Source organism: Onychomys torridus, chromosome 5 (assembly GCF_903995425.1).
Source record: "Onychomys torridus chromosome 5, mOncTor1.1, whole genome shotgun sequence".
NCBI classification, from domain to species: Eukaryota; Metazoa; Chordata; class Mammalia; order Rodentia; family Cricetidae; genus Onychomys; species Onychomys torridus.
This window is the reverse complement of record NC_050447.1, coordinates 34,384,491-34,396,615: the sequence shown is the minus strand read 5'-3', so window position 1 is coordinate 34,396,615 and position 12,125 is coordinate 34,384,491. Positions and strand designations below refer to the sequence as shown.

Below are 12,125 nucleotides of genomic sequence, written 5' to 3'. Positions count from 1 at the left end.
CTCCAATAATTATTTTTGAGAGAAAAATACTAAACTGGCCTAATGGTACAGGCTTATAATCCTAGCTACTTGGGAAGCTAAGGCAGGAGGATTCCCAAGTTCAAAGCCTGTCTGGGCCACAGACCTGATTCAAGACCAGCCTGATAAGTTATCAAAACTCTCTCTCAAAAGAAAAAAAGAAAAAAGAACTATCTTAATGCCAACAGTATACATTAGAATGTTTCTCAAGCAAAACGCTGACTAGAAATAGTGATAGCTCCTTTAAATTATTTCATTCAAAACATAAGGTGCCCGAACACCTCTGCCAAAAGCATATTGTCCATTAGCTAAATGTTAGTTACAAACAAAAACTCGAGGCCAGACAGAAGCCTGATGACCTGAGTTTGATTCCCAGAACACCTGCCAGCTGTTGAAGGACCTCCTCACAGGCACCCCACAGCATCCATGATCTGCCAGCTGTTGAAGGACCTCCTCACAGGCACCCCACAGCATCCATGATCTGCCAGCTGTTGAAGGACCTCCTCACAGGCACCCCACAGCATCCATGATCTGCCAGCTGTTGAAGGACCTCCTCACAGGCACCCCACAGCATCCATGATCTGCCAGCTGTTGAAGGACCTCCTCACAGGCACCCCACAGCATCCATGATCTGGCATGTACACCCTCCCCACACAAATAACCAAAAAATTAATACAGAGGCTGAGGCCATAACTCGGTGGTCAACTGGCTTGGTTTGTTGTTTGTTTGTTTACAGACAGGGTCTCTGTGCAGTCCTGGCTGTCCTGTCACTTGCTCTGTAGACCAGGCTGTCCTGGAACTCACAGAGATCCTCCTGCCTCTGTGTCCTGAGTGCTGGGATTAAAGGCGTGTGCCACCACCACCCGGCACAGACTGCTCACTTAACATGCATAGGTCCTGGGTGCAATCAGCAGCATCACAAATTAAGAAGGTCCAAAGCTAAGCAGGGTGGCTCCTAGCACTGGGAGGCTGAGGCAAGAGGAGAGCCACTAGTTTAAGGCCAGCCTGTGCTACATAGGAGTAGCCAGCCTGTGCTACATAGGAGTAGCCAGCCTGTGCCACACAGTGAGTAGCCAGCCTGTGCCACACAGTGAGTAGCCAGCCTGTGCCACACAGTGAGTAGCTAGCCTGTGTCACACAGTGAGTAGCCAGCCTGTGCCACACAGTGAGTAGCTAGCCTATGCCACAGAGTGAGTAGCCAGCCTGTGCCACAGTGAATAGCCAGCCTGTGCTACACAGTGAAACCTATCTACAAAATAATACTATTATTAAAGAAGCAAGGCTAACTTTCCAGGCAAAGAAGACAGCACCACCCACCAACTCGCCACCAAGTCCCAAGGCCTGAATACCTGGGGTGGTCCTCCCTGGAGGATAAGTAATTCCCGGACAGCTAATGGTTGATAGACTTGATCCAAGATGTCTCTCAAGGTTCCCCTTGCTAGGGTTCTCTCATCTTCCGTTAAAACCTAAAAGAAATGTGCACTTGGCTTTAGTGGAGTACAGACAAGGCAGAGAACAGCAGGAAATGTTTACGAAAACTCAGGAGGGAGAGGAGAAAGGCGTTCCCTCAGTCCCTTCTACACGGGGGGAGGCTGTGCTCTGCAAACACTCCTGGCCCTCTCTCCATCTCTCACCTGCTCTGTTCTGGACAGGAGATGTGCTTACCTGCTGGTGACTGTGGAATACACCTGCTTGCTGTCCACTGAGCTCAGCCTGCCCCTCTCTCTCCATGAGAATGAGACAGAGCAGATGTATATCCCCTGCCCTGGGGCAGATAGCACCACAGTTTTCCAGGGCTCCTGAGACTGGATGAGCAGTAAGTGTGTCTGACTGGAGTGCACTGATAAAGCTCCATCTTTATTTAGGAGAACTCTCCTCACAGGCAAAACTAGCTGGGTGGTGGTAGTGCACACCTTTAATCCCAGCACTTGGGAGGCAGAGGAAGGTGGATCTCTGAGTTCAGGGCCAGCCTGGTCTACAGAGCAAATTCCAGGACAGCCAGGGCTACACAGAGAAACCCATCTCAAAAGTACGAGAGAGAGAGAGAGAGAGAGAGAGAGAGAGAGAGAGAGAGAGCGCGAGAGAGCTCTCTCCTCCACCTTAGTCTTTTATGAACAACAATGGTAATATTTTTACTTCATTGTGGAATTGGTTCTCTCCCTGCACCTTTACTTAGGTTCTGGGGATTAAACTCGGGTCACCAGGTATAATGGCAAACATCTCTACTGGATAAGCCACCTTGCCACCCCCGTATTTTGACTTTCCATCTCTTACTCTGATAACTGGTTTTCCATGCATTCAGAACTTAACTGTCAAAGAGGGATGGAAGTTACTTTAAGTACTCTTAATACCCAACAGTACCACCTCCTCAGGTAACTGCCACTCACAGTCTGTCAGGGTCCTGCCCACTACTTACCACGTAACATACTGAGATGTGGGTGCTATGTAGAGCAGCTTCACAATGTACGATCGTGGGGTGTCCCTGTCAACTCCTGAGCCAGTCTTCATACTTGGGTTCTTTCAATGTTTGCCTTTTTTCTCTGTCTTGCCTGAGACCTCGGGACACTAAAGGGCCTCAAAAATAATAACCAGACCCCAACCTCAGGGTGTAGGCACTGCTGGTTCTGGCACTATGCATGAGCCTGAAATACAGAGTAGGTGCTCTGTCTGGACACTGTTCAGTAACACTGCCTGGACACAGTGGCTTTTCAGTAAATACTTGGGAAGGGGTGTGTTAGGGCCACTATTGGTGTGTTAGGGTCACTATTGGTGTGTTAGGGTCACTATTGGTGTGTTAGTGTCACTATTGGTGTGCCAAATAAGGAATACAAAGGAACAAGCACAAGTGTGTATGAGAAGTACAGCATGATGAGCCTTTAATCTCAGCACTCAGGAGGCAGAGGCAGGCGGATCAAGGGGAGTTCAAGGCCAGCCTGGTCTCTACAGAGTGAGTTCCAGGACAGCCAAAGCTACACAGAGAAACTCTGTTTCAAAAACCAAAAAAAAAAAACAAAAAAAACCATGCTATCATTCATTCCCCCCTCCTCCTCTGTACATTTACCTCTTCCACTGGGGCTGGTGCTTTTCTTTTGGTTGGGCAGAAGCCCAGCTGGCACAGACCTGCTGCAATATCCCCAAAATGGCGGCAGAAAATCAAGCTCCCCAGAGACGCATGCTGAGCCAGATCTAGGAGGACCCTGCAGCAGGTGTACAGTCTCCGGGTGGCATGGGGGGAAGTCTCCAGACGTACTACATCTTGGACAACAGCTCCAAACTCAGTTCTGTATCTCAGAGGGACTCCCACACCAGGCATGAGGTAGGGGCAGACACCCAAGGTGACCACAAACTGCAGAACCGACTGGACGGTCTTCTGTTGGGAGACACTAAGCGTATCCGGACTGAGGGCAGGAGCAGCTTCTGGTGTCCTGGGGTTGGGTGTACCTGGATTAAAATCAGCTGCAAGGCGGGTCATGGTTTCCTTCAAACACAGCAGCAGTAACAAAGTCTGAGTGGTGAAACGCCACGTGATGTCGTCGGAGCTCTGCAGCCACTCGGCCTTATCGGCAATTTCATCTCTTAGGACTTGTAGCTTCTTCCCCTGAGCATCCTTCAGAAACTTGGCCTCCAAGGCAGACAGGTTAGATTTTAGAGTCTCCAGCAAGACATCATGTTTCGTGTTCTGTAGTGAACTTGAGCCTGATCCTTTTTGAAGGAGGAAAAAGAGGAATATAATGAACAAAGAAAACATATGGCATTTCCTTCTGCGTGGAACACATGCCCACTCCAGCCAGGAGACGGCCAGAGAAGAAGGGAAAAACTGAGGTGCTGAGTATGAGACTGTAGGCAGATGAAAAAGTCTTTTTGTGGGGGAATCATTCTGTGGTGCTGAGGACTGCAGCTTCAGCTGCAATCTCAGCATGTGTACATAAAAAGTTATTTAAAGGTTATAAAACTAGGGCTGACCAAGGCCAAGTATTCGGAGCCACTAGCATTTAAATATGGTTCTTTCAGCAAATGCATACCTAAACAGGAAATGTGAGCTTTAGCCACTAACCATTCAGGTCAGCAACCACTCTCTCTGGGACTCCCTGCAGCCAGGCGTGAAGTACAAAGGTGAGTTAAAGCAGGAGCCTGGTGACACAGCAGCCGGCACTGCCCTCTACTGGTTACAGTGAAGAAACAAACTACCTGAAAGTGTTGGAGCCTGGTGACACAGCAGCCTGCACTGCCCTCTACTGGTAACAGTGACAATAAAATACCTGAAAGTGTTGGAGCCTGGTGACACAGCAGCCCGCACTGCCCTCTACTGGTAACAGCGATGAAATAAAATACCTGAAAGTGTTGGCTCCTCTTTTTCTTCAGCAGCAAACCCCACAACCCCAGCTTGGTTTTGAAACGATTTCACAGCCTGGACTGGTCTCTGCCCCTGAGTACTGGGACTAGAGGCACCACACCTAATACTAAGGCAGTTCCTAAAATGTGGCATAAGGACCCTGGTTGCCAAGAAGTCTGCAGGACAAAACCACCCCACAGCTGCCCTGGTTTGCTTCTATTGCTGTGATAAATAAACACCACGACCACAAGCAACGTGGGGAGGGAGAGATGCCAAGGCAAGGGCTAGCGGCAGGACCTGAAGCACAAGCCTCAGGGAAATGCTGCTTACTGGTATACTCCCCACGGCTTGCTCACCTTGCTTTTTCTACAACCATGCCCGGGGTGGCACCACCCACAGTGTGCCGGGCCCTCCCACATCCATCATTAATGAAGAAAATGCACCACGGACAAGCCTATAGGCCGACCTGATGGAGGCATTTTCTTATTTGAGGTTCCCTCTTAGCTTGTGTCAAGTTGGGGATAGATAGATAGATAGATAGATAGAGAGAGAGAGAGAGAGAGAGAGAGACAAAAAGGCAGACAAATGAAAACTGACTAGTACAGTAACACTGAGACAGGGCTGGGTGTTTTGCTTATGTTCTGACAAATAAAGATCAGAGGGTGGAGCTAGCCACAGAGGCCAGGCAGTGGTGGCATATACCTTTAATACAGAACTTGGGAGGAAGAAACAGGAAGATCAGGAGTTCACGGCCACTCTGGTTTACACAGATAGCAACCGAGCTGGGCGGTGGTAGTGCACACCTTTAATCCCAGCACTTGGGATCTCATGCCTTTGATCCCAGGTGCCTTTAATCCAAGCACCAGGAAGGTGGAGACAGGATCATAAGGCAGGTGGAGACAGGATCTGAGGGCCCATTCAGTCTGAGGAGTTGTAGAGACAGGAGACCCATTCGGTCAGAGATTTTGTAGAGCTAAGAAGTCTCTCCAGTGGCTGGCTGCTCTGCTTCTCTGATCTTTCAGCTTTCACCCTCGATATCTGACTCTGGGTTTTTATTTAATAAGACTAATTAGAATCATGCATCAGCTGGGGATGTACAGAGGTACATACGTCGGTTCCTAAGTTTTTTCTCCAGCATTACACACAAAAAGAGATTTAAACATATAAAATAATGCTGTCATTCTCAGACTTTTTTAAATGTCACTGCAAGGCAGACTAGAGGTGTATACCTGTTACTGCAGCACTTAGAAGGATGAGACAGAAAGATTGCTTCAAGTCAAGACCAGCCTGGTCTACACAGTAAAGTCTAGGCTAGCTCTAGCTAAAGAGTAAGACCCTGCCTCCTAAAAAAAACCTACCCTCACCAAAAAGAGCCAGATGAGTGGCAAAGGCATGCAATCTGAGAACCTGGGGGGCAAAAGCAGAAAAATCCCCAAAGTCTAAGGTCAATCTGTTCTACACAGCAGGTGCCAAGGGTATATATAGGTAGACCCTGTCTCAAACACACACACACACACACACACACACACACACACACACACACACACTGTAGTAGTAAACTGAACTGGTAGAGCATGTGTAAGCACAGACCCAGGGTTTGATCCCTAGAACCAAAACAAAACAAAAGAAAAAAGTCAGCTTGGTGGACTCTGCAACCCTACTACTAGGGAGACTGAGGCTACTACTTTGAATCCAGCCTGAACTACACAGAGTTCTAGGCCAGCCTGGGCACTAACATGAAACCTTCTCTTTAAAAAGTCATTTCAAGCCAGGCAGTGGTAGTGCATGCTTTTAATCCCAGCTTGGAATGAGGGGAGAGCAGCCAGAGCTACACAGAGAAATCCTGTCTCAAAAATAAAAGTCATTTCAAAAAAATTAAAAAGAAAAAAAGGAGGGAGAAGAAAAAATAACCAGCATGCGGATTCACACACACAGTAACTAAATATACAACACAGTATAACCTTAGGGGGATGAGATAAGGCTCAGCGGCAGAGTACTTATTGCTCTTTCAGAAAACCAGAATTTGGCTCCCAGCACTCATCAATGTAAAGGGGCTCACAACCTCATGTGACTCCATTTCCAAGGAACCTAATGCCCTCTTCTGATCTCCACGGGCACCCAAACACATGCATCTATACACAAAGACATACACATAAATAAAAATAATCTTTTAAAAAAGGAAAGATTTTCGCATTCGTTTACTCCCTTTTCAAACAGGAATGTTTGGATTCTCCTGAGTTGAATGAGCATGTGTATGTCACTCATCTCCATATTCTCAGAGGGTAGAGGGACCTTCCACAGGGATCTATGTCTTTTGGATAACTGCTTCTACGTTTTGTTGATTTAACCTTATTCTTCAGCCAGGAATGGTGGCACATGCCTGTAATCTAAGGACAGAGAAGCCTTTAGCACTAGAATTGTCTTGAGTCTGAGTCCAGCTTGGGCTACAGTGCTAGACCCGGTCTTGAAAGGAGAAAAAACACACAAACAACCACCACAACAAAAACCAGTGCTGCAGATGTAACTCAGTCGGTAGAGCAATTGCCCAGTGGGCAAGATGACCGAGGTTTGATTCCCCAGCACTGCATAAACCAGGTGTGATGGTGCACCTGTAATCCCAGCATTCCAGTGGCAGAGCCGAAAGAATCAATTCAAAATCATCCTGAGTTTTGGGGCAGGTCTGGGGTACATGAGCTCCTATCTCAAACGGGGGGGGGGCGGGAACCCCTGAAACCAAACCAATAGCTACAACTGCAAATTAAAACAGAGAACCCAAGTTCAGTTCCCAGCACCCATGTCAGGTGGCTCACACTGCCTGTCAACTCCAGTTACGGGGGATCTAACACTTCTGGTCTCTCTCGATAATTGTACTCACATGTACATACTCACACATACACATAATTAAAAATAAAATAAATATTTTCTCTTTTAATATGGGAGCTGGAGGGATGGTTCATTGGTTAAGACTACTGACTGCTCTTGAGAAGACTGGGGTTCAGGTCCCAGCACCCACAAGACAGCTCACAACCCCTGTTCTGGGTAATCTGACACCCTCTTCAGGCATCTCTGGGCTCCTGTGTACATATGGTACACAAAAACACACTCACAGAGATAGGTACACACATATAGAAATAATAAAATATATATCTTGGTATTGACTCTTGTTTTGTTTTGTTGTTTTTTTCAAGACAGGATTTCCCTTTGTATCCCTGGCTGTCCTACAACTCTCTCTGTAGACCAGGCTAGCCTAGAACCCACAGAGATCCTCCTTCCTCTGCCTCAGGAGTGCTGGGACACCACTGCCCAGCTGCCATTGACTCTTAATTTGGGGCATTATAGCATATTTATCATGCTTTTAGTAAAGGAAACTGAATGCTGCCGTTTTTTACTTTAGGCAATTTCCAGTGTACCTGAGCCTTGGTTCCTTCCTCTGCAAAAATGAATGCAAGCAATACCTATGTTAGGAGATTGTTGTGAGGGCTGAAATGATAGACACATACGGAACACAGTAGGGACGGATACGTAGTAGGCTTGCATCTATTATCAATTTCTTTTCCCACTAGTAAAGTGTAATGTTTGTAGTTTGGGATCAATATTTGAGACTGAGTGCATTCACCTTAGATGTGCCTTTACCGTGAAAATTGCTCTTTCAGAAAACCAGAATTTCACCAGAAAACCCGTGAAATTTCGACACCCCCACCCCATACGTACTGTATTTATCAGTAGAGCCTTCTTTCTTACACCCTTCCCTACATTTCCAGATAGCACCAGCAGCTCTATTCTGAATAATCTGCCTTAGTCTGCGAAGGAGATTGGGTAGAACTGAGTTCTAGGTCCATGGTCAGCCTACTAACATGACCACGTGATTTGGGGTGTAAGTTCCTAGACAGCCTTTAACTAGAGAGTGATACCCCTGTCTTAAAAAAAGAAAAACAAGCCGGGCCGATGGTGGTGCACGCCTTTAATCCCAGCTCTCGGGAGGCAGAGGCAGGAGGATCTCTGAGTTCGAGGCCAGCCTGGGCTACCAAGTGAATTCCAGGAAGAAGAAAAACAAAACAAAACAAACAAAAGTTGAATGGTGATGCCTGCGTAATCCCAGTACTTGAGAGGTAGTCAAATCACCACACATTGGTACTCAACAGTAAAGGACAGCGGAGGTTTCACCATTCCTAGGTCCCTTCAGATTCTAAATTGGGAAAGGTCAACTCAACACAAAAGATCAAAGGTCACTGCACATCCCTGGTGCCGGAATGGAAAACCCCTAAATATCTTCCTCAAATTCAGCCAACACGCCCCCGCTCCGCCTCTGGGTCACTTGGTAGTTTGCACATCAGGCCCGGGCCCTCCAGCGGCTGAGAGCTCGCATTACAGCTGTCTGAAGGTGTCTCCACGGTGCCTGCTTCGGAGCCGCGCGGGACCTCACCGGGGACCGAGGTCGCTCAACAGTGAAGCGCCCAGTGGAGCTCGGCCAGCGTCAGCATCTGCGGATCCCGGGCCCTCCGGGAGCCTTAGTTTCCTGAAGTTTTAAATGAGACTGGACAAGGCCCAAACGCCCCAGGTGGGACGGGGATCGCCGGAGGGCCCGAGGGGAACATGCCGCGGCAGCCAGGGCAAGCCTAGGGGCCCCGCGGCCCCGCGAGCCTCGGGTCCAGCCGCGCGCCAAGACTCGTCCTCTCACCTCCCGGGCTCAGCAGCAGCTTCAGCGCTTCCAGAATCTGCTCCAGACCACATGGCTCCAGAACCCCGTTCGGCGGAGCCGCCCCCGGCTGCGGGGCCGCCATGATTGGAGCGGAGCTCGCCTCCTGAGATGCGCTCAGACGCCCTAGCGGACCAGCGCGGCCGCCATGTTGAGTGTGGCGGGAGGCGTGCCCGAGGTGGGGCGGGGCCTGCTCTGCCGGGAACGCCCCTTTCCGTAGTCCCGCCCCCCCCGCCCCCCCCCCCCCCCTCCCGTCTCCATTATTCCCCTGACCATGATGAAAAACAAAATCTGGTTTCATGTGTTGCTCTCTCAGAGGTCCCAAGTACAATTCCCAGAACATATATCAGACACCAACCTGTAAACCCAGGTCTACGGAGGTGGGGGTGGGGAGGAATAATACCTCAGATGCACACAGATGTACGCACAAGCATAATTTAAAATATTTTTTAAAGAAAATAAAATTAGGGCTGGAGAGATGGCCCAGAGGTTAAGAGCACCGACTGCTCTTCCAGAGGTTTTGAGTTCAATTCCTAGCAACCACATGGTGACTCACAACCATCTATAATGAGATCTGGTGCCCTCTTCTGGTGTGCAGACATCCACACAAACAGAACACTGTATACATAATAAATAAATAAATAAATCTTTTTTTAAAAAAATAGATATAAAAAAAAAGAAAAAAGAAAAGAAAATTAACTTCTATATAAAAGACAAAATAAAGGACAAGTGTAATGGCACACATCTTTAAGCCAGCCTGCTATAAAGCAAGTACTAGGCCAACCAGAGACCCTGTCTCAAAAACAACAAAAAAAAAAAGAAAGGACGCTATTTGTCTTGCACATGCCTCCAATCCCAGCTACTACTGAGGCTATAGCAGGAGAATCAAAAGTTCAAAGCCAGGCTACACATGTCAGTGACACCCTGTCTCAAAAATAATAAAAAGGTCTGGAAACGTTGCCCAATGATAGAGCGCTTAGCTGGTATGCACAAGACGTGAGTTCGAGCCTCAATACTTAAGCAAACAAACAAACAAACAAAAACAAACAGTTTCTTGTAAAATAATATGCATTTCTGTAAGAAAATGCTCAAGTATTGAAACACAATAAAAAACTGTTCACAGTTTTCCATAGAACCAGGAGGAGTAGCTCACACCAATGATACCAGCATTCAAGGAGGCTGAGGTCAGAGGACCAGGGTTCATAACCCTGTCTCAAAACCAACAATAGCAAAAAATATTAAACTGAGTATTATCAATTTCCTTATGTGACTTTTAAAAATAAATATACACAGGGCTGGAGAGATGGATCAGTGGTTTAGAGTATTTATTTTTGTTTTTTTATTAATTTTTTTTTTTTTTAGAGGGCACCAGATCTCATTACAGATGGTTGTGAGCCACCATGTGGTTGCTGGGAACTGAACTCAGGACCTCTGGAAGAGCAGCCGGTGCTCTTAACCTCTGAGCCATCTCTCCAGCCCTAGAGTATTTGTTGTTTTTGTAGAGGACCCAGGTTCAATTCCCATCACCCACATGATGGCTCACAACCATCTGTAACTCCAGTTCTAGGGGATCCAATAACCTCTTCAGGCCTCCAAGAGGACCAGCCATACATGTGGTACACAGACATACATGAAGGCAAAACACTCACAACTATAAAATAAAATAATTCTTTAAAAATTCTAAAAGTAAATATACACATACATACGTCCTCTGTGAATGTGATAGCTACAAACATCACCATTGGTTTATGTGGTTTTTTAATTGGGTCATGGAGATTAAGGCCAGAGCCCCTAGCTCATGCTCTCTACCAATAAACTGCATTAGCATCCCCGGTGGGAAGGTTTTGAAATGTCCTTAGTAAAGTTCCTCTTTGTTCTGTTTATATGGCTCTTACAGTACTAGATAATTCATGTTATACTAAAACCATAACGCCCCAAATCATGTTTATATGGAAATGAGAACTTAAATTTGAGATTCAGATAATCAGCAATAGGTCTTTCACCTCCATAATTCCTGGTGGGACATTCAAAGATCTCAGGACAATGCTTTTTCTTCTTGATTATTTTTAGTTAGCATAAGAAAACTCATTGGGGGGAGGGGTGCTGGAGAGATGGCTCAGTGGTTAAGGGCACTGGCTGATCTTCCAAAGGTCCTGAGTTCAATTCCCAGTAACCACATGGTGGCTCACAGCCATCTGTAATGAGATCTGGTGCCCTCTTCTGGCCAGCAGGCATACATGCAGACAGAACACTGTATAAATAAATAAATAAATCTTAAAAAAAAAAAAACAACTCATTATGACATTGATAACACACATGCACGCACGCATGCACGCGCATTGTCCTTTGCTTGTATACTGCCACCCCAGCCCATTGCTTCCCTTGTCCATCTTCCTCTCTCTTACTGGTCCTCTTCCTGTCCCAGGTCAATGCTAGGAATACAATCTTTAGTATATCTGCTCCTCCCCACTAAACACCCATCACTGCACTGAGGAGGCTGAAGCAGGAAGAAGAGGAAAAGGAAAAAAGACATCAAAAGCCAATCATGTCCTCTATCATTGTCACTTCCCTCTCAAGACCTTCTGTGTAAAATGCTCCTTGACTGTCCCTGTTCAGGACAGTCATTAGGATAGAGCATGGCTGACTCCTGCCCTTCCAAATCAGAGCTAGAAGTCTTGTGGAGCAGAAACACTCCACATGTAGTCAGTCACGGGGAAAGAAGAAAATGTTTAACTTGTTCATCAGAGCCAGTTAGGCCCCTCACGGTCTGTCTCAGCCCTGAGGTTCCAACCCAAACCCATCCTGTTTCCAACCTCTAAAGAGAAAACACATTCTGTGCTATTGAGAGAAGTTTAAAAGGACTGCTGTCAGTCACTGGCAGCAATATTTGCCACAGGGGAAATGCTCACTAAATGGTAACTGACTCTTTTCCACCATCTCTGCCTCCAGACCCTGTGGACAGCTTTAAGCGGGGAAATGTGTTTGATGGGGAAATACAGGACCTTGGAAGTTACCATGTTCTTTTATTGTCTACATTCCCTTCTGGGCTTGCTTTAGACAATTTCCCCTCAGCATAGG

The 12,125-nt window shown here is 47.0% G+C and overlaps 1 protein-coding gene across 1 annotated transcript in view; it reads right to left on the bottom strand.

Moving 5' to 3' along the window:
• The window catches only part of Tango6 (transport and golgi organization 6 homolog), a 167,819-nt gene extending 158,603 nt beyond the window's left edge, over window positions 1-9,216 (bottom strand). Inside the window, exons 1-3 of the mRNA XM_036188684.1 lie at window positions 9,030-9,216; window positions 3,080-3,720; window positions 1,368-1,484 (exon numbers count right to left, since the gene is read on the bottom strand). Coding sequence (XP_036044577.1) covers window positions 1,368-1,484; window positions 3,080-3,720; window positions 9,030-9,132 — 861 coding nt within the window. The 5' untranslated portion in view covers window positions 9,133-9,216. The remainder of the gene's footprint in view (window positions 1-1,367; window positions 1,485-3,079; window positions 3,721-9,029) is intronic.
• Window positions 9,217-12,125: the final 2,909 nt, after the last annotated feature.